Source organism: Canis lupus, chromosome 1, assembly GCF_048164855.1.
Source record: "Canis lupus baileyi chromosome 1, mCanLup2.hap1, whole genome shotgun sequence".
NCBI lineage: Eukaryota > Metazoa > Chordata > Mammalia > Carnivora > Canidae > Canis > Canis lupus.
This window is the reverse complement of record NC_132838.1, coordinates 89,958,280-89,981,677: the sequence shown is the minus strand read 5'-3', so window position 1 is coordinate 89,981,677 and position 23,398 is coordinate 89,958,280. Positions and strand designations below refer to the sequence as shown.

Below are 23,398 nucleotides of genomic sequence, written 5' to 3'. Positions count from 1 at the left end.
CATCAGGGACTGAATGTGAAATCCATCCTGGTTGGATTCTAGTGCACTCCCATCTCTCCTTCCAGCCCCGAAATGTGTGCACAGAGACTTCCAGGGGGACATGAAGCTGAGGATGGGCTCACTTGCTCCCATCTGGTCTCCACATAACAAAGCCTATAACCAATCTCATCATTATCTATGTGCAAATGGAGAAGTCCCTTGATGTTTGGATAACCACATCCATGACTTGAGTTTGTGATTTCTCAAAATTCCACTTAGCCATCTCCTGCTTACTCATGAGCCGCAATGTGCAAAGCCTGGGATGTCTCCCTGACAGTGGGGGCTGAGAGATTGAGTCCCTCCCATCATGGCAGCTTGGCTTTGGGATTTCCTTGTGGGTTTGGGTTTTTGTTTAATTGAGAAGACAGGAAACAGGCATCTTTGTGTATATGGCTTTCTGTGCACTTTGGAGATGGCCATGGTGGTGGCTGTGTGGTCCTGCAGAACACTCTTTCTGGGAACGATCAAGGAAGCTTCTGTTTATTGCTCTCTTTTCTTTCTGATCCACTTTGGGAATTACAGGGATAGGATACAGTGAGTGGAGGATATTGGGGAATGCCAGGCTTACTTTTTCTAGCTCTTTGGGACTCTTTAAAAAAAAAAAAAAAGACTTATTTAAAGCCAAAAGGAAATCATCGGTGGGGGTGGGGGAGGGGGAGTCATATTTAAGGGAGTTCACAGATGAAAACAATCCTGGTTCATTAGTGTTATGTTACTGGGAAGAACTCAGTTGGAGTAAAATATCTGCCTCTCCTCTGAGACCCTAGCCTGGGGGTTTAAACTGCACGTCACTGGTCTGTAGGGCTTTGAGCTAGTTAGAAACCGAACTCACTGCTAAATCTAATTTAGAAGAATAGTTGTTAGTGTTCTGAAGAGAGGGAGCCATGAAAAAGAAAATTATTACTTTAAAAAAAAGATTTTATTTATTCATGAGAGACAGAGAGAGAGAGAGAGGCAGAGACACAGGCAGAGGGAGAAGCAGGCCCCATGCATGGAGCCCGACGTGGGACTTGATCCCTGAACTCCAGGACCAGGCCCTGGGCTGAAGGTGGCACTAAACCACTGAGCCACCCAAGCTGCCCAAATTATTACTTTTTAAAAATTTTATTTATTTATTTTGAGGGGGGAGCAGAGGGAGAAAGAGAGAGAGAATCTCAAGAAGATTCTCCACTGAACACAAAGCCCAATGTGGGGCTCAATCTCAAGATCCTGAGATCATGACCTGAGCCAAAATCAAGAGTCAGATGCAAAATCAAGAGTCAGCCAAAATCAAGAGTCAGACTGAGCCACCCCCGTGCCCTGAGAAAGAAAATCATTTTAAAAATTAGCTTTATTGGTACGCAATGTAAAGAAATGGCAGGGCTGGGAGAAAGCTTTACGAAATAAAATGTTCTCTTCTCAGGACACTGGTGTGTGGCATGTGGAGGGGCACACTGATTCCCTCGCACCTGCTATGCCCATTTAGGGGTCAAGCAGTAATGATGCAATCCAGGTGAGGTTTAAGAGTCGATGGGAGGTACCAACATCAAATTAGACCAGACACAGAGGATCGATTAAGTGATGGCACCCTGCAAAATGTGCCTAATTGCACACTGGCCCCTGCTATGTCCACTCTTTCCCAAGTGTGTACAAGTGCTGACCAGGGAAGAACAAGCTCAAGCTGGGTCTGTCGGCGTATCTGTGGGTCTGGGAAAGTGTCGGCCTTGCGGGTGTCTGCAGGTGCCTGTGTGATAGTTTTTATGTGGCTACCTGTGGATCCGTACTTGTATACCACCTACTGTGTGTGTAGTAACAGGGCACTAGGGGCCACCTAACCCCTCTCCACGAGTGGGAACGGAATGACAATGTTCCTCAGTGGTGGTGAAGGCCACCCTGTTTCCCCTTCCAACAGCCAAAGCCGGACTGAATGGGAAAGGAACGGCAATTCCTCTGGTGGCCCCGTGGGAGGGTCAGGGAGGAGGTCACAGGGTGCCTTGCCCTGGGCCCCCCTGGGTCTCAGCCTGGGGTTCACTCAGGAATGAAAGGCAGAGGCTGCCTGCTGCAATGCCCTAACCAAGACCCACACTGATTGTGCAAGTAGACCATCTTCTCCTTGCAAGGTAGCAGTCTGCTACATAGGCAAGGGGTAGTACTTCTGAGACTTTTTCGGAGAGTGAAATGGTAGTTTAAGGGATAAACTATTGTCTAAAAAGGGAATTTAGGGGAATCTGGGTGACGCAGTTAAGCGTTTGACTCTTGATTTTGGCTCAGGTTGTGATCTCAGGGTCATCAGATGGAGCACCACTCCAGGATCTGCATTTAGTGGGGAGTCTGCTTGAGATTCTCTCTCCCTCTCCCCCACCCCTCCTCCTGCTCACCCCCCAGATGCTTGCTCTATCTTTCTCAAAATAGAGAAATAAATCTTTTTAAAAAATGAATTTCAAATGTTTGAGGAGAGTGATGGAATTTGGGGAGCAGTAACATAACTTATGTCATGCTTAATTTCACAAAGGGTTTTTATTTATGGGATCTCGTCTTAAGATTCTTGGCTTTGCCAATGAAGACACAAAGTCTCAGAAAAGTGAAGTGATTTGCCCTGTACTGAGTTTGTGGAAGAGGAAATACACAGTGTAGAGGAGGCACATCTGCTTCTTACATGCAGTATTTCTGTCCGCATTCTCACGTTCATCATCTGTTGTGAAATTAGTCATGCGGCCCCACTAGATGCAAGGGTGGGCTGGGAAATGTGGCCTCTGGTTGGGGGCTAGAGGTTGCTCCTCAATGAGAAGTCTGCACTTGGAAGGGGGGGGGGATCAGTGCTCTTTGTGGACTTTGAACCAAGTGTGCCACAGGTGCATTCTTTTCTTTTTCTTTTTTTTTTTTTTAGAGATTTTATTTATTTATTTATTCATGAGAGACACAGAGAGAAGCAGAGACACAGGCAGAGGGAGAAGCAAGCTCCATGCAGGGAGCCCGATGTGGGACTGGATCCAGGTCCCCAAATCATTTTCTTAAGTATCCTTTAAAATGACTGAGGAGGGATCCCTGGGTGGCTCAGCGGCTCAGTGCCTGCCTTCGGCCCAGGGCATGATCCTGGAGTCCCGGGATCGAGTCCCATGTCAGGCTCCCAGCATGGAGCCTGCTTCTCCCTCTGCCTGTGTCTCTGCCTCTCTCTCTCTCTATCATGAATAAACAAATAACATTTTTTAAAAAATAAAATGGCTGAGGAGTATTCTATAAGTTGGTACATCACACTCCATGTAACAGGTCTTTCTATTATTGTTCCTTATTTATAAAGATTGCTTTGGATTTTTCACTTTTAATGAATACTGCTGTAGGAATGATCTACACACACATACCTCTTCCCCCTTTATTTTTTTTAAAGGTTTTATTTATTTATTCCAGAGAGAGAGAAAGAGAGGGAAGGAGCAGAGGGAGAGGGACAAGCCCGATGTGAGGTTTGATCCCGGGACACTGGGATCATGACCTGAGCCAAAACCAAGAGCTGGATGCCTAGGTGGATGAGCCACCTAGGTGCCTGTTTCTCTACAAGCAATTGTAAAAAATGGGAAATACAGAAAAATATCACTGAAAGTTACAAATATTTTTTTCAGATTCATGAACCTACAAACCTATTCTCTGAGGGCATTGACTAAACCATCTTCATTACTATATCTGCAGGGTCTTTGACATACCTGTTTCATGGTAATACTCAATAAAATGAGTTGAATGAGTAAATAAATTTTAACAAGAGCATGTGAAACATAATTTATTATGGCTATGGAAAACAATATGAGTGTAATTATTGTCCTATGCCTTTCCCATCTTGATAAATGACACCATCATCCATTAAGATATTAAAGGTGGAAATCTGGGAGTAGATTCTTTTCCTCACTGCCCTTGTATTAGTTGTTCATTACTGTGCAGGAAATTAAGACAAAACTTATGGCCAAACATGACAACAAAAATTTGTTTTACTCAAGGGGATAGGTTGTTCTGACCTGGAGACTCTCATGAGGTCACAGTCGCGGGTTGGTGGGGGCTTTGTCATATGAAGGTTTGGTGGGGGCTGGAGGATCCATCAGGAGATGGCCCACTCACACAGCTAAAAAGTTGCTGTGGGCTGTTGGAGGCCTCAGTTCCTCTCCCTTTGGGTACCTACGTAGGGCTCCTTGTGTGTTTTCCTGACAGAGTGGCTTGGTCTCCTTCAGAGTCAACCATCCAGGACAGCAATGCAGAAGCAACAGTGTCACTTATGGCTTCACCTTGGAAGTGACACCCTCTCTGTTGTACAGTGTTCTACTAATCACCTCGTCCTGCCTTGTTCAGTGTGGGTGGGAACGGCGGGAATGCACAAATGCCAGAAGGCAAGGATCATCGGGGGCCATCTTGAAGGCAGGCTACCAGAGTTTCTTTCTTCCACATTTCATTCTAACTATGTATTCTTTTCATTCTCCTTCAAAAAAAAAAAAAAAAAAACCACCCCAAATAGAATCCCTTCTCTTCATTTCTCTTGTCTCTAGCCTCATCCAAGACACCGTCCACACTCAGCTCTGCTAGCCTTCCATCTGATCTTCCTCTTTTGGCTCTTGTCTCTCTAACACATTTCTCACAAACTAACCACTGATTCATTTTTCTCAATGAATCAGTTCAATACTGTGGTCTTACCATGTACCAGGTTTGTTCTAGGTTCTTGAAATATAGTGGTTGATAAAACAAAGCCGTTAGAGCTTCTACATAGTTGGGAAATAAACAAATATGGAAAATGTTAGATGGTAATATGTATAGTAGGGATGATTAAAACAGGAAATAGGAAACTTCCTATTCCTAGGGATGTGTGGGTGCTGTGTTATACAGGTCAGTCAGTGGTGCTCTCTCTGATTAGTTGACTTTGGGACAGAAACCCAAAGGATAGGAGGAGGCAGGCATATAAATATCTGGGTAAATGTATCTGAAGCAGAGGAAAGAGAAAATGCAAAGGTCCCTCATCATGCTTGACAGGTTTGAGGAACAGTAAACCAACCAGTGCAGCTGGAGCAGAGGAAGGAGGGATGTGGAAGATGTCAGGTCATGGGGTTAGGTCATGTTGGGGCCTTGTAGATTAGGACAATGATGACTTTGGCTTTACTTTGGCTTTGTTGTTGACATATATTTTGCTGATGTGATATGACTTGCTTTCTGAACAGATCATTTGGACTGCTCATTCTGTGATCTTTTAGAATGTAAATGCTCTCCGGTCATTTCCACTACTTCAAGCTCTTCCATGAATTCCCATTGTGTTTAGGATAAAATCCAAGCTTGCTTTGTTATTATTATTATTGTTTGTTTTATTATTAAAATTGACACTTCATTATTCTATTTCACAGAACCCTGCTCATCTCCTTCCTAATATGTATCTAACTAGTAAATATTATTATTAGGCTTATTTGTTTATAGTCTGCCTCCATCACTTGAAAATGTATACTCTGGGGATGTTCTGGGTCTTTCCATACTAAATCATCCCAGGACGGCTTTATTCTTGGAGCTCTTGTGTTTGCTTTTTGTACATTTTTTCCTGTATGTTCCCTCATTGTCATGTTTGGTCAGTTACCTACTTCTAGCAATGCTCTAGTTGGTGCCAGGGTAATTTTTGTTTGGGCTGGATGCTAGAGCTCGCCTTGGCTTATGGGCTACAGCAGTACTTCTCAAATTTTAATGGATAAATGAATTAGCTGGAAGGGGGGGAGAGGGTCTTGTTAAGGTACTTACTGATTCTTCCTCAGTGGGTCCTGAGTGGACCTTGAGGTTCTGCATTTCTGCCATGCTCTTTAGTGATGCCCATGCTGCTGTAATTCTTTGTGAAACAAGGAGATTTGATCACCAAATTTGAAATCACCCATAGGGCTTTAAAGACCACAAAGCCTTGATTTTACCCCGAGATATTCCAGTATAATTAGTCTGAATATTGGTAATTTTAAGGCTTCATTAGGATTCTGAATTGTAGTAACATTCGAGAACCATTGGACTGGATGACATTGGTCTCTATTTTAAGATAAAGCATCCTGGGTAATACTCTGCAGGGCTATGTGGCTTTCTTTTTTAAAAGTCAGTTTTGTAGCTATAGAAAGACTCTGGCCACACCCATGGATGACTTCCAGGTCTCTGCTTACCATGGCTGGATGGTTTTCCCTGTATCCCCAACACATGTTACCAGTGGCAGAAATAAAATTCTTGCCTTTTAAGAGTGGTCATTCCGAGTGTGGTTAAATACACCTGCTGCTGCTGAGGCTCAGTAAGCCATGTCCCTCCTGTATGAGCTCGTGCTGAGGAAGAGAGAAGTGGGTGAAACAAAGAAGCCTCCATTTCTTTTTTCTTATAATTTCTAGCATGTTCGAGTGTAGAGTTTCTAAGCCAGTAACAAATTAAGAACTTCTTGTGTAGTTCAAGCTACCCCTTTGGTCATCAAACATGGATGTTTCAAATGACTAAAAATCAGTGAAGCAGATCCAATTTACAACTTGATAATTGACTGCTAGATGTGGGTGCCCCAATGGTGTTGGAGATACAGGACAGGAGAGACAATGCCAGAGCTCTCCTTTACCCCCTAAGCCAAAGCCCACTCAGTTCCTTTTGCCAAGTGATTTACTTGTATTAACAGAGGCTTCGATCCCATGTGACTGGATTGATTTTTTTTTCCCTTGGCCAATCTAGATTGGACGCCTGATAATTGGACAGAATGGCATCTTGTCAACACCTGCTGTTTCCTGCATTATCAGGAAGATCAAGGCAGCTGGTGGGATCATCCTAACAGCCAGCCACTGCCCTGGAGGACCAGGGGGAGAATTTGGAGTGAAGTTCAATGTTGCCAATGGAGGTATGTAGCTTAGAATATACCTTAATCATAATAATTTCTGTTCTCTTATGTTATCATAGTCTTTTTTTTTAAAAAATATTTAGAGAGAGAGAGAGAGAGAGAAGCAAGAACACAAGAGCAAGAGAAGGGGCAGAGGGAGGAGAGGGAGAATCTTGAACAGACTTGGGTTGAGCATGGAGCCTGATGTGGGGCTCCATCTCATGACCCTGAGATCACGATCTGAGCCGAAACCAAGAGTCTGACACTTAACTGACTGTGCCACCCATGTGGCCCTATTATTATAGTCTTACAATGATCCTCCGATATATAGACAAGCAAAGTGGAGGGGAAATGGCTCAGAAAGTTCCAGTGAGGTGCTGTATTAGACAGGTTTCTTCAGAGGAACAGAGCCAGTAGGCTTACAAAGAGATTTTTAAAATAAGGAATTGGCTGAAAAAAAAAAATAAGGAATTGGCTGGGTTCTGGTTCCAGATGGTGATGTAGGAATATCAGAACTCACCTCCTCATGGGCACACCGAATCTACAGATATATGGATTAATTTCCTCTGAAAAAACTCTAGAAACTAGCAGAGCAGCCCCTTTACACAGAGAAAGGGCACATGAGAGGAAAATGTCCAAGTGGGTAGGAGAGGCTGGGATACAACCTTACCATAAACCTCACTGCTGGTGAAATAATTCACTATTTGGAGAGAATGTAAAAACCCTGAGCTACTCTCCGAGGAAGAGAGGGTTCGTCTTCTACATTGAGTACTCCAGCTTTTAAGACTGGCATCTGAGATGTGAGCCCCCAAAACATTTGCTTTGAAGACCAACTGGTTCATACCCTTGACCCACAGGGCTGTGGTGATCTGAGGGATGGCTTTTAAAGGGCCCACACACAGCCTCCTTGTCTGCACTGGGGCCCAGAGAGGGAGTTGGCTTGGGTGATGATGGAGGCTGAAAAGTCCTGAGACCTATAGACCCAGGAAAGTTGATGGCAGATTTCTGTTCTGAGTCCCAAGGCCTGAGAAACAGCAGAGCTGGTGGTGTAAGTTCCACTGTGAGTCCAGCTTTGAAGGCAGGAGAGGACCAGTGTCTTAGTTTGAAGCCATGCAGAGAGTGTGAATTCTCCTTTATTCAGCCCCTTATTCTGTCCAGGCTTTCAGTGGGTTGGATGAGGCTATCACACTGGAGAGAACACTCTCCTTCACTCAGTCTACTGATTCAAATGCTAATCTTATCCAGAAACAGCCCTACAGACACATGGGAATAAGGTTTCACCAAATGTCTGGGCACCCCGTGGCCCGGTCAGGTTGACATATAAAATTAACCATCACAACCCTTGAGGTGACATGACAAAGGAGTGGCCTGATGGGATCTTGAAACCATTTGGTCTCTTGGTCCTCTTCCCTCCTTAGCACAGTGAAATAGTTGAATAATTGATGCTTCTCTGACCTGGAAAGACTTTGGATTTTAAAGTTGGAACATGCCCCCTAAAATATTTAGACCCTTCCTGTCATTGTATAGATGAAGAAATCAAATCCCCAAGAGGCTGTTATTTGCTCAAGTTCACATGGCTGCCCAAGGCCAGACAGATGATTTTTTAGCATAACTTGTAGACATCCCTCTTTCCTATAGTGTTGACTTTCTCTCACTGACATGCTTAGAATTATTTCACTTTTCCTTACAGTTACAGAAATGTATAGTTTGGAGGTCTTTGTGGGGTGGGAGATGTGTATAGGGGTGAAATGAACAAATTTTTAAACCTACATAAAGTTAAGGGGGAAAATAAATGGGTAGCCTGTGTCCATCATCTTGGTTTTCCATTTTGCACTTTATTTTCCTAAAGGATTTTAAGATAAATTACAGCATGAAGACATTTTACACAAATCTTTCTGAATACATCTCTTAAAAAGGAAGACATATTCCAACATAACTACATTATCACACCTAATTCTCTAATATCATCTAAAACCTAATCCATACTCAGATTTTTCCAGTTGCCTCCAACATGTTATTTATAAATGTTTTATTTAAACCAGGATTCATCCCAGAACTATGCATTACATTTGGTTGTTAATTCTCTTAATCTTAATCTTAATCTAGAACACTGAGTCTGCATTTATATGTGGGTAGGAGCAAATTTTAACCATTAACAGTTACCTTTATGAATTATTTCTGGCCTGGGCCAGAATATTCATTATTTCCTTCTCCTTGCAGTCATTTTGGACACTATCCAAACAAATGAACTTCACTCATGTCAACTGTTTAAAAAAGAAAAACACCTTATGAAGTGTCCCATACTTAGAGATGTTCTGCTTCATTAAAAAGCACACTTAGGACCCATGTCTAGTCTTGCTACTGAGGATTTTAGGAAAAAATTGGCAATATTCAGGTATTCTATATGCTGTTAACACAAGAAACCGAATGGGCTCAGAAAATGGGAATTTGTAGAGAAATGGGATATAAAAGTTGCCAAGTTAAACAATGGATTTCAAGTAAGCATTTGGAATTTATATTTGATTTCATATCTTATGAGAACATCTCAGTCATCTCTATGATATCCTGTGAAGCATAAGGAGAGAAGATATTATTTAAATACCCATTTTGTAGACCAAATTAAAGGAGGAAATGAGACCTATTCAGCCATAGAGTGGGGCATTGAATTTATCATTTGGCCTTTAACTGTTTTGAAAGTCCCTTTCTTGTGCTTAATTCTTCATATTTGCATGTCTCAGCATTCTTCATGAAGCTAACATTCTTAATAGCCTAGAAAGATTCACTTGGTTTCTTCCTACTGAAAGTAGAATAAATCTTTATCATAATTTCTTTTCCTGAAGAGGTATTCCTCTCTTTTATTGTGTGTCATATAGATACATTTTGTAATGAATTAAAAGGCCAAGTATCTTGGGGTGCCTGGGTGACTCAGTCGTTTGGGCATCAAACTCTTGATTTCAGCTCAGCTTGTGATCTTGGGGTCATGGGATTGAGCCCCACGTCAACCCCACATCAGGCTCTGCACTCAGCAGAGGGTTTTACCTCTTTCTCTCTCTCTCTCTCTTCCTCTGCCCCTCACCCCACTCATGCTTTCTCTCTCAAATAAATAAATCTTTAAAAAAAAAAGCAAAAGGCTAAGTGTCTACAGAATTAGTAGGCACATTCAGGGATATGGAACATATCTGGAACTATGTTGTTTTTAAAAGGGATTTAGAGGACAGGACCATTCTGAGCATGTTTTTTAAGTAGAGGGGAAGATGCTAGAGGGGACATGGAATTCATAATAAAAATACTGGATTTTCCAGAATCTTACAATGTGCTTGCACTATACTCAGAACTTTACATGTATTATCTCATTTAATCCTTATCCCAATCTGATGAAGTCACTGAGGAATAAAATGGTTTAGAAAATTTGGTTTTTTTTTTTTTTTTTTTTTTTTTTTTGGTTTAGAAAATTTGACCAGTGTTGCAGAATGAGTAAGCTGTGGAAGCTAAATTAGAGCCCAGATTCTGGCAAGAGGGCAGAACTTCTGAATAAGAAGGTGAAGATGGGGAAAGAAGAAACTCTAAGGGGTGCGGATTGAAAGTTTGGGGAAATAGTTGCTGTGTCTGTTCAAAAAGAAAGTAAAAAGATAGGTTGTCTGCTGAGATAATTTGACAAGGATAGAGGAGGGACTTGGGACATGTTTTGTAAGAGGTACACTGGGAAATGTGTTGAGGATTCATGCCTAACACATTGTAAAGCTAATAAGCAGATTCATTCTTAGGGGGAGCCAAGGGGTGTAATTTTGTGACTATCTCCAGCAATATGATGGAGTCTAGAAATGGCAGCAATGGGGGCTGATGATGGCAATGTCCCAGGGTGGGCATGGCACAGCCTCAAGGAGGCTTGTGCTTTTTTTGGGTGTCTGGACTGACTTCAGACAGTTAGGATTCAGAATCCAGCCTCTGTCTGTCACCAGTGAGGGGACTTTGGTTAAGGATCTCCACCTCCTCAAATTTCAGTTTCCCCATTTGGAAAATGAGGGTAATATTAATTCCTACTTCATCTGCTTTTTGTGAGTGTTGAACACCAAGTAAAGTGTGAAATGTGGTATATGTAAATTTCAATAATTATAGGCTCATGTGATGATGCTAACAAGGGAATGGCTCAAATGGTGGACCATAGCGTCCTGCCTGGGATAGGAGACCAGTGAAACTAGAATAGGCTGATAGCCTGGGATTAATCAAGTGATGATGAGCATCAGTCTAGGAATGAGCAGGTTCAGCAGAGGTATGAAAGAGGGTAGCTGGCAGGTAAGGAATTTGTGGGTTGAAGGCACTCAAATTTGACATTTTTGAAAGGATTGCAAGAGACAGTAATACTTAAGATATGACTCTACCAGCCCCTGACTAAAATGGAGAGGAAAGTCATGGGAGTGGAAGATGTCAAAGAACTTAGAAGTTGTCAATGGATGCAGAGGCTGTTGATGAACTGTGAAGTTAACAACATGAGTGGTTGAGTGGCATCCTAGAAAACTACCATGCTAAAGTTGTTTAACATTTAGAAATCAGTGTATGTGGTCATGAAATCAGACTTTTTAAAAGTGAGGGACACAGCCAAAGAACGTAGGGTGGCCCGTAAGGGAGCAGGGAGATAGTCATGCATTCTCTAATCGGACATGAACAAGACTACTTACTGCTTTAAGTTTTGCAAAAGTTCAAAAAATGTTAAGGAGTGGAGGAGGAGGGTCATTTTTTTTTTCGGTCTTTGGTTTTCCTATAGGACAAGGAAATATGGGTAAAATCTACTAGGCTTCTTTCTTATGCACTAGAGTGGGGCTATTGCTATTCCTTTATTTTTAAAATAGCTTTCTTGAGGTTTAATTTATATACAAAAGATCTGCACATATTTAATATGTGCAGTTTAATGTGTTTGGGTGCTGTTCCTTTTTTTATACATTCCATGAGCATTTATTGGGATACAAAAACCATGCTGTGCTTCAAGGCACAGGTCTAATAGAAATATATTGTGAGTTGGAGATGATTTTCAACTTTCTAGTAGCTACATGAAAAAGTAAAAAAAAAAAAAAGATGAAATGAACAATGCCATTTTGAACCTAGTATACTGAAAATACTATCATTTCCGCATGTTACTGTAAAAATTAAGTACAATCTATTATGTTTTTTTTTCTAGGAACTGTTCAAAATTTGATGTATATTTTGCAATTACAATACTTCTCAATTTCACTAGCCAATATCAAGTGCTCAATAGCTGCATATAGCCAATGACTACTGTACTGGCTATAGGGAACTTGAAGGATTGGGATAGAAAAGAAATTATTTCTTGATTTCTTTTTAGTTGAAAGTTACAATAGAGTTGGTGAGTATAATTCATACAAAACCCACCTATTGGCTAACATTTATATTTCAGATCTTTCAGTGTATTCATTTGATTCCCAAACTTGTTGCAAAAAATCAAAAGTGATTTGCAGTAAGATATAAAAATTAAAAAGAAAGTGAAAGGAGGACAACTGTTGATTTTATGTTCATTTAAAGTCTCTCTCAGCACAATTATCCTCTTGACCTTGTGAGGGAACACATCAAATATTTTTGGCTAAACCTCATTTTAAAACCTTGGAAGTCACTCGAGAGAGTGAGTTGGGGAAAATAGTTTACCCTGGTAAGCTCCTGCCTCCACAAGGCAGCCGATCAGGGAGTAGAAGTTGTATTTTCTTTCTCTAGGTGCACTTGGGAGGCTGCAGTTTAAATCTGGAATCCCTTACTTCTGTCAAGTGCATATCCTGTTGGTGTCTCATATCCTGAATAAAGCTGATTACATAATCGGGTCTCCCCAGCAGGTGTGAAACTATTTTTAGGGAAGATGTATCATTGCTCAGAAGTGGATTCAGACAAACAAACATGTGGGTTATTAGCCTACATAAAACAGGTGAGGCTGACCAAATTTCTTCCATACTGGATGAATACAGCACAAGGAAAATGGAAGCTAATTGAACTGTCAACTGTTGTCCATTGTTTGGAAGACGAATGAATCATTCTTTTGCTTGGTGGTGAAGGAGGTAACATTCCCTTGATTGAAGTTGCAGGCACTTTTTAAAAAACTTATTTTTGGTGGTATGCTACTTCCAAATGCAGGTCCTGCACCAGATGTGGTCTCAGACAAAATCTATCAGATCAGCAAAACAATCGAGGAATACGCCATATGCCCTGATCTTCGAATCGACCTATCTCGGCTTGGAAGACAAGAATTTGACCTGGAGAACAAATTCAAACCATTTAGAGGTAATAGATTATATTTTGAAGAAGTTGGAATAACTCCGTGGGTGGGAGCGACTGCTTTCCGCAGGGGAGAGCGCACATTAAAGTGATTGGATTATCTATTTTGGGAGTGACTTCATAAACAGATGTAGTATGACTGTAGTGCAAAGGAAGGTGAGAGAAGCCAAGATACTCAGAACTGGCAACTTTCAAAAATGACTTCCCAAGCCCAGGATCATTTTCAACATAGGAAAAATGTCATAGCTGACTCCATTCCAAGAATAGATTGTGAATCGCCAGGATATGTCTTCACTTTTTTAATTAACTAAGGTGAAAAAGCTGGAATATCTTATACAATTAAGAAGAGAACCAACAAGATAATGGAATCATTAAAATTTCCCATGGAATGTAGGCATTTTTTTTCCCAAGCCACTAAAGCGCTGTTCAACTTGATTCAGTGTGCCAATGATCACCTCTTCTATACCAAGCACTATGTTAGGAGATTTTCCTAGGATTCCAGTACATACCAAATGGATTTAGGCAAAGAACAGAATGAAATTGCCCCCAACTAGCCTTTACTATAGAGTGACTGAAACTTTAAAGTACTCAGATTATAACCTTTAACTTTACAGATTAATATTGAACCATATAACATCATTAATATCATGCATGTTATTTCCCCCTCTCTTTTGTCTTATTGCTTTTTCCTAGAATGTATACAATTAGCCATAAACCAACTTTTTACTCTGTTAGTTCCCTATTAGCTTAAATACAATTGGTGTTAAGATGTTATCCTTATTTGACAATGAATTTAGCTAAAAAGATTAAGTACCAGGCTCACAGCCACATGCTATTTGAGGGACAGGGAAGAGCCTGAAATGGATTGTTGAGGGGTCACACTATGAAGCCAACACTACTACCATTTTCTTGAAGAATTTTGAGTCAATTGCTTGTTTAATCAGCAGAAACTAATTGAAAGCCATGTGATACTGGAAACGATGGTGCCTCCTTTTATTAATCTAGTTGCAAGCATGCGCACACATGTACACACAGTGGTTTGACAACTATAAACAAGGGATATATTATACGAAACAAATGTATTTAAATATGCTTATTTACATATTTTGGAAAAATTGGACAATAAGATGACTGGGAAAAATTAGGCATTACTATGAGGAAGAAGTTATGAGTGCCTTATTTACTTTTGGTCATTTTCACAATTTTTATACTTGTCTAAGAGACCCACATCTTTGGTGAGTTCAGATTAAGGCTCTTTCTGCAGGCACATTGCTAGTTTGATGAGTTTTCTAAAATGCTATGGATACCAGGAAGCGGCTAGAAGAATTCCCTGGTTCCTAAGAAGAATTTGGAAATAATCACTGGGGATAGTTTATATTCTATGTTCTTGCTGTTTTAAATGTTGAGCAAGGTTTGAGTTAACTGGACACACATCATTCCTTGGCATTTCACTTTACAGGGTCAAGACCATGAACTATTTGATGTGAACTTTCAATTTTCACTGAATTCTACTTGCTTCCTTGTTTTTTACATTTCTGTTTACTATGTATTATCTTCTATGAATACTAAGTACATTTAGGCAAATGGTTCAAGGGCTGAAGAACCAGAATGAAATTGCCAAAATTATCCTATATTGTAGAGTGAGTAAGTCTTCTAACATATTCAGGATATAATCTTTTATTTTATAGGTTATTTTTTACTGTGGTATAATGTATATAACATAAAATTGAACATTTTAACCATTTTTAGGTATACATTTCATGTAGATTAATTCCTAATTTATTGTATAAATCAATATCTCCCTCAGGCCAAAGGATTTTTTTTTAAGCCAAAGGATTAAAAATGATTTGTGTTCATCAAAAAATAGTTGCATTATATTTGAATGAGTACACATACTACACTGATTTAGGTGTAAAGAAGAATATTTTTAGATGTGTATTTGACCAAAGGGATAGTTTCATATAACATATTAAAATTCCATCTGTTAACTATTATACCTGGATTTACTGAAAATTATTAAAGGTGGATTGGTAATATCTTTAGTGCAGGTTTAAGTATTTCAGAATTCCCAAGTAGTAGGTATTTGAAAAATTTGAAAAACAACATACATATGCTTCGAAACTTAACTATGAATTTAAAAGCAGGGCTTATGAACAAATTTTAGTGTCTAAAGAGTCAAATATTTACTATTCTAGGAAAATACTTTCTTAGTATTATATGCTGATGGTGAAGTTTAAAAAATGTAATGTCTTTTGGGTTTTGTGTATGTCAGATAACTGGAAAAGACAGACTAGTTTTGGATTCCTGGTCACTGGGTGGTGCCAGACACTGAAGAACATTTGTGTTTAATGAAGATTTGTAAATATCTGGCATTCACCCTGAAATCTGTACTGGATTGGGCACACCAGAGACTTCATACAAACTCAGGATTATATTCTTCATCACCAATTCTAACCCTAGATTTGGTGGACCCCAATGGTGTTTAGAAAATAAGGGTCACTACTGAGGTCACTCCTTGATTTGTTTCAAGCTCACTGAGTGGTTCTTTGTCTAACCCCCACAGTGAATGAGTGTGTCAAGATGCCTCTTGACATTGAGGTGTGTGCATTTTTTGGGAGAGAGGTGGTGGAAGAAAGGTGGGATAAAAGGGTACAGTTTTAACACCTTTATTCTGTGGTTGATTCTTCATTTGCTAAGAGGAATGTATAACTTGTATTAAGTACACCTACAGATGACTGGAAAAGTCTGTGGGATCTTGATTGTGCCTTAATTTGTGACTTAGCCTACAAATGGATACTTGGCTTCCTGCATGATGTGTAGGGTTATGATGGGATTGTGAACAGAACGTCACCCTATGAGGGTGGTGATTCATTTTATACTTCCAGATAGACTTCATGGATATGGTCAATGATGTTTCCTTTTGCTTTCATATCCTTAGTGGAGATAGTGGACCCAGTAGATATCTATCTCAACCTTCTTCGGACCATCTTTGACTTTAATGCCATCAAGAGTTTGCTGACAGGGCCTGGCCAACTGAAGATCCGGGTTGACGCGATGCACGGAGGTAAGTTTGTGGTCTTCTCCCAGTTGGTGGACAGGAAATGTTAAGGAGGGCAGCCTGGGTGGCTCAGCGATTTAGCACTGCCTTCAGCCCAGGGCATGATCCTGGAGATCTGGGATCAAGTCCCATGTCAGACTCTCTGCATAGAGCCTGCTTCTCCCTCTGCCTGTGTTTCTGCCTCTCTCTTAATCTGGTCTTTCATGAATAAATAAATAAAATCTTAAAAAAAAAAAGAAATATTAAGGAGAGCTCTACCCATGGTGGGTTTCTGGATTATGAGGAAGATTGGATTCATAGATATTCACACAATGTGTGGATGTTCAGATATTTGGAATGTTCTGGAAAATTTCAGAGTTCTTCTCTCTTTTTTTCTTACTTAGTTTTTTAAAAAAATGTATATCATTTTTTAATTGAAGTGTAGTTGACATGCAATGTTATAATAATTTAAGGTGTGCAACATAGTGATTTGACAGCTCTACATGTTATGCTCTGTGCACCATGAGTCTAGTAGCTACCATCTGTCACCATACAATGCTATTATAATACTATTGACTCTATTTCCTATCCTGTATCTTTCGTCCCCATTACTTGTTCATCTGTAACTGGAATCCTGGATCTCCCACTCTCCTTCCTCCATTTTGCCCATCCCCTTGATCCCTCTCCCTCTGGCACTTTCTCTCTTGATGCAAATGAAAATAGTGGTGAACAAATGAGTTGGAGCCTATTTGGGAAGGATAGTTAACTGTAATCATTTAAAAAAATCTATTTTGGGATCCCTGGGTGGCGCAGCGGTTTGGCGCCTGCCTTTGGCCTAGGGCGCGATCCTGGAGACCCGGGATCGAATACCACGTCAGGCTCCCGGTACATGGAGCCTGCTTCTCCCTCTGCCTATGTCTCTGCCTCTCTCTCTCTCTCTCTGTGACTATCATAAGTAAGTTAAAAAAAAATTAAAATAAAAAGAAAACTAAAAAAATCTATTTTGATAAAAAAGTATATTTTGATCAGTGTACATGCATATAATTTAAATAGTCAAGTAGTTAAAAGTTCATTATAAAAAAGTCTACCCCTCTGTTCCCCCCAATTTTCTACAAAGGGAACTTTTTTTTAAATAACAGTTTTAACTTTTTTGGGGGGAAGTATATATCTCCCTATTACTAAATACTATGAATGTACTGAGTTTCAGTTTGGGTCTTACTGACTTGACGATGGAAGATGAGGTCATAGCTTTTTTTCACCCTCTCCATTCACTAAATCCAAGCACACTTCTCTCAACTAATTATATTCTGATTTTGGTGAGATCAGTATGCAGTGTCTATATTATCAGATCCCTGCTAAGCCGTGCAACATACTATAGTTATATTTTCTCACAGAAAATTTTAATTTTCTTCATCTTGTTTTCTCATTGCTTAGTTTTCATTAGATGGATTTACCAGTATTAGCCCCCATACTCTCTAGGGGTCTAAGTCCTCCTGCCTTGTGTTCCTGGAAATCTCTGATCTGCTCTGTTCTGCTCTGCACTGGTTGTTCTCTGAGTTGCTCTTATCATCATTCTAGATATTCTCTGTACAATTTCTGGTGTTGGCTATCCTTATTTCTGGATCCTTTGTCTTCCATTTTTGTGATTTACTCCTGTGTTTTGGAGGAACCCATTCTCCAGGAGCTCTGAGAGAAAATTGATGGGAAGTAAATGTGTTTAGTTATTGCATATCTGAAAATGCCTTTTTTTTCTCCTTGCTCTTAACTGATATTTATCTGGATACAGAAATCTAAGATGAATATTATTTTTCTTTAGAAGTTTGAGGGCATTGCCACATTGCCTTATAGCCATCATATTGAACTTGAGAAGTCTGATGCTATTCTGATTTTAGTCCATGGTATGAAATCTTTCTTTTTTCTTCTCTGGAGACTTTAGGGCCTTTGGTTTATTATCAGTGTTTCTTCCTTTTGGAAAGATGAGTCTTACTGTGGGGCTATTTTCCTCTATTATGCTGGGAACTTGGGGGATCCTCTTAATCTGGAAACTTGCATCCTTAAATCCTGGGAAATTTTCTTGTATTACTTCTTGAGTTATTTCCTCTATTATTGTCTCTTTTCCTTTTTTTTTTTTTATTGTCTCTTTTTCTTTCCAGAATGGTTATTGCTTAAGTATTGAACGTACTGGATTAATTCCTTAGTTATCCCTATTCTCTCCTCTGCCCTCACCACCCATTTTCCTTTTCTTTGTTTTGTGCTGTGTTCTGAGATTTCCTCAACTTTATCTCCAGGTCCTTCCATTATGTTTTTCAGTTCCATATCATATTTCTAATTTCCTAAAACTTTTTTCTTTTCCAAATAATCTCTCTCTCTCTTTTTTAGAGGTTATACAAGCATGCATGGGAGTTGGGGAGAGGGGTGGTGGGAGAGGGAGAGAGAGAATCTTAAGCAGGCTCCATGGCCAGCTGGAGCCTGACATGGAAATCAATCACAGGATCCTGAGATCATAACCTGAGCTGAAATAAAAAGTTGGATGTTTAACTGATTGAACTACCTAGGCACCCCCAAATAATCACTTTTTAAAATATTCATGTTTCATGAATGCCATATTTTAAAAAATAAGTCAGGTTTACTGAGATATAATTTATATGCAGTAAAACTGACATCTTTTAGGCATGCAGTTTGATGAGGTTTGATAAGCATATATATACATGTAATGACTATTGACAATGTAGATATAGAATATTGCTCTCTTTCAAGTTCCTTGTGGCCCTTTGTAATCATACCCCACATCTTAACCCCTAGCTCCTGGCAATCACTCTTCTGCTTTTGCCTGCATAATTTTGCCATTTTCTGTAAAACTACCTAAATCAAAGCATAAATATGTAGCCCTCTTCTTCAGGCTACTTTCACTCACATAAAGTTTTAGAGATGGGTTCATGGTGTTGACCATATCAATAGTGATTTCTTGTTACCACTGAGTATTTCATGGAATGGATGTACTACAGTTGTTTATCTATTCATCAGTTGAAATAATTATGGTTATTTCTAGGGTTTGACTACTACAAACAAAGTTGTCATAAACATTTGTGAATAAGTCTTTATAGGCTACATGATTTTGTTTGTCTTAGATAAATACCTAGGACTGGGATTGCTGAACCATAGGTCAAGTCCACATTTCACTTTAAAAGAAACTGCCAAGCTCTTGTCCAAATTGGCTGTACCATTTGCACTGCTAATAGTGTATGAGGGCTTCAGTTTTTCCATGTCCTCACCAACACTTGGCATTGTCAGTCTTTTTAATTTTAGCCATTCTACCATATCTTGTTGATTTCTATTAAAATATTACCGATGTATATTTTATTTTTTTAAAGATTTTATTTATTTGAGAGAGAGAGCATGCACAAGTTGGGGAAGGAGCAGAGAGAGAGGGAGAAGCAGGCTCTCCACTGAGCAGGGAGCTCAATGAGGGACTCGATCCGGGGACCCTGGGATCCTGACCTGAGCTGAAGGAGATGCTTAACTGACTGAGCCACCGAGGTGCCCCTATTAATGTATATTTTAAAAGTTTTCTTCACCCTATATGGTTTTTTTTTTTTTAAGATTTATGTATTTATTCATAAGAGACACACAGAGAGAGGCAGAGACACAGGCAGAGGGAAAAGCGGGCTCTGTATGGGGACCCTGATGCGGGACTCGATCCCAGATCCCGGGATCATGCCCTGAGCCAAAGGCAGATGTTCAACCGCTGAGCCACCCAGGTGTCCCCTCCCTGTATAGTTTCTGTTTCTTCCAGGTTGCTCTTTATTCTTTTTGTTTTGGTCTCACATTGACTGAATTTTTCAAAAGTTTGGCAATCCTTGGCTGTCTGGCATGTTTGAGAATGGGGCACTGAAAATTTTGTTAGGAGGTCTGAGCCCATGTGTAGCACTCATCCTCCATGGCTTTACTCTAAGGTCATCTGGTTGGGCAGTTTTGTTCTTTCTTATTGCCCCAATCATATTCCCCAGAAAAGGATCTTTCAGGTTCTTGCCCTAGCATTATCTGGCCTAGAGGGAAGACAGCTTCTCTTTTTTAACAGTTTGAGCAGTATATCTGGTTTTGAGCCTCACTGCCTTGTTTGTACTGTATATCCATCCTCCAATCAATCACTCTGGCTGAGGGATGGAAGATGTTGATTGGGCAGACTTAGGTCACCTTCTCAGCCTTGGGGCAAGTGGGATTTAGCCATATCCACCTGATAAGAACTAAGATGGGGAAGGAATTTATTCTCTAGAGGAAACCCAAAGTATTGCTACTAGAGGAAGGGGAAATAAGTGCTGGACAGCAATGTTCTTTGTGTCTGCAATCATTTTAACTCTACCAACTATATAATTAGATGCTGTAAACCACTGAAGTATATAAAACTAAGCATGTTTTACAAAATAAGTGCTAAGGAGTGGTATTTTCCAGTTCAACACACATTTATGGAGCGCCTAAATAAATTCCTGTGTTAGGAACAGAATCATCATATGTTAGGAACAAAAACATCATAATCAAGGGATGCAAAGCACATAGTTTCTGCATTATTGGGCTCTTAATACAATAGCAGCATGAGTCAAATCTATAGGTGAGTGAGTGAGTGAGTGATGGTAAGACTGGTGCTATGTAATGTATATTTATGAAATAATTAGGTCCAATGGCTTACAAGAAGAAACTACCACAGGTAAAGTTTCAAGAAGGAGGTAGCATTTCTGGAGGATCTGCATTTCTTAGAAAGAATATAAATTAGATAGAGATGGGGAGTAGAGATGCCACCCAAATGGAAAGGACATTATAGACAAGGGAATGGAGCCTGAGGTAGAACTTACAGCACATTTAGGGACCACTATGTAATCCTGTTGGCTGAAATATATGTAAAGCATCGCTTTCCATTTAATTTTCACTGATACAACACAACCCTCAAACAGTGAACATCTTTTGATTTTGCCTGTCAGGCATGCTAGATACTCAATGGATAGTAGTTGAAGTAAGTGTTACTCTGTGTTGTGTCTTGAAAGGGCTTGTAGAATTTTTTTTCTCTCTGCTATTAAATGGCCTTTCTTGTTCTAACCAGAACAGAACACACTTGTGGGTTTCTGCAAAGATTTCATATTGCTGCATATTTCTTTTCAGTTATGGGACCCTACGTGAGAAAAGTCTTGTGTGATGAGCTGGGAGCTCCAGCCAATTCTGCAATAAACTGTGTCCCCCTGGAAGATTTTGGAGGGCAGCATCCTGACCCAAACCTGACATATGCAACAACCCTTCTGGAAGCAATGAAAGGAGGAGAATATGGATTTGGAGCTGCATTTGATGCTGATGGGGTAAGTAGGAATGTTTCCTGCCTTCTAACCCTTTTACCATATCATAAGCCAAGCATTGGAAGCCAGAGAATTCATGGGGCTGGCTGACATGTATGCAGCATTTGAACCCTAATTGGCTCCGCATCTGCTCTTCTTTTTACTGGCTCTCCTGTACTGCAATTAAACAGCCTTTATGTTTCTTAGTTCCAGAGTGCATTATGTTATTAAAAGGTTATTTCTTTTAAAAAATACTCATGCAATAAATCTTTATTTATAGTTGGTTTTGTTAAAACTGCATTAAGGAGCTAGGTTAGGTAGGTAGTTCAACAATAATTCTTGTTCTCTATTATATTTTGGGGAAAGTATGAGATAAGTATATGGAGACTACTGAAGCCTGAGGTAGTCATCCACCTTTCAACAGGTGGGATACATTCTTAACAGTGTCAAGGTCCTGGGCCCTACAGTACTCAGGAATGAACTTATTTATTTAGTTAGTTAAAAAAAAGATTTTGTTTATTTGATTGAGAGAAAGAGAGAGCAAATACAAGTAGGTGGAGTGGCAGGCTGGGGGAGAGGGAGAAGCAGGCTCCCTACTGAGCAGAGAGCCCGATGTAGGACTCGATCCTAGGACTGGGATCATGACCTGAGCCGAAAGCAGACGCTTAACCAACTGAGCCAACAACTGCTGAGCACCACTATACTCAGGAATTTAAAATAAGGCTTCCCATGTCCTCTTTGGCTTCATTCAAGTTGTTTTAGATTGTTGAAATACAGAATGGCAGTAAAGTAGCTTGTGATGATTATGGGAATGGCATTGCCAGCAGCACATGCCTCTGTCCGATCATTTTCACGCTTTCCTTCTGACAGGACCGTTATATGATCCTAGGCCGAAATGGCTTCTTTGTGAGCCCTTCCGACTCCCTGGCCATCATTGCTGCCAACCTCCCTTGCATTCCATATTTCCGTCAGATGGGGGTCCGAGGGTTTGGGAGGAGTATGCCCACCAGCATGGCCCTGGACAGGTAAGCAATGATATCACCGTGAAAAACTGTGTGGTAGGTTTCTGACATCAGTGTCTCCTTTGTCATTAGCTGTAGCTCATTCTCCCCTCCTCCGGTGGGAATGGTTGGAAGTATGAGAACTTAGAGGCATGTATAGTGCACTTGGTATGGAGCATGGAGAATCTGGCGGCCTGAACTCCATTCTTGGTTCTGCCTCTTAGCTGTGGGAACTCGAGAGACTTATTTGATCTCTGAGCCTCATTCTTTTTTTGCCAGTCTTTTTAATTTTAGCAATGCTAGTGTGTGCAAAATATTATTTCCTTTTTAAAAAATGGAAGTGTCATTAACATATAGTGTTCTGTTAGTGTCAGGTGTACAATGTGATTTCAACATCTGTACATTACTCGGTGCTCATCATGATGAGTGTGCTTTTTGATTCCCTTCACCCTTTCTTTCTTTCTCTCTTTCTTTCTCTCTCTTTCTTTCTTTCTTTCTTTCTTTCTTTCTTTCTTTCTTTCTTTCTTTCTTTCTTTCTTTCTTTCTTTCTTTCTTCTTTCTTTCTTTCATTTTATGTCACAAGCTACGCAGAGACAGAGAGAAGCAGAGACACAGGCAGAGGGAGAAGCAGGATCCATGCAGGGAGCCTGACTTGGGACTCAATCCTGGGTCTTCAGGGTCACACCCTGGGGTGAAGGCAGTGCTAAACCACTGAGCCACCTGGGCTGCCCCCTTCACCTTTCCCACCCATCACCCCACCAACCTTCCCTCTGGTAACCATCACTTTGTTCTCTGCTTTTAAGAGTCGGCTTTCTGTTTGTCTCTTGTTTGTTTTCTTTTTCTTTCTTTCTTTCTTTCTTTCTTTCTTTCTTTCTTTCTTTCTTTCTTTCTAAAAACAATCTAAAATGATTATTTAATT

At 40.2% G+C, this 23,398-nt stretch overlaps 1 protein-coding gene across 1 annotated transcript in view; it reads left to right on the top strand.

Annotated features, from left to right (window-relative positions):
* PGM5 (phosphoglucomutase 5) overlaps positions 1-23,398 on the top strand; it is a 196,815-nt gene that overhangs the window by 11,730 nt on the left and 161,687 nt on the right. Inside the window, exons 2-6 of the mRNA XM_072838929.1 lie at positions 6,709-6,871; positions 12,983-13,129; positions 16,062-16,187; positions 21,312-21,502; positions 22,349-22,503. Of these exons, the coding sequence (XP_072695030.1) occupies positions 6,709-6,871; positions 12,983-13,129; positions 16,062-16,187; positions 21,312-21,502; positions 22,349-22,503 (782 nt within the window). The remainder of the gene's footprint in view (positions 1-6,708; positions 6,872-12,982; positions 13,130-16,061; positions 16,188-21,311; positions 21,503-22,348; positions 22,504-23,398) is intronic.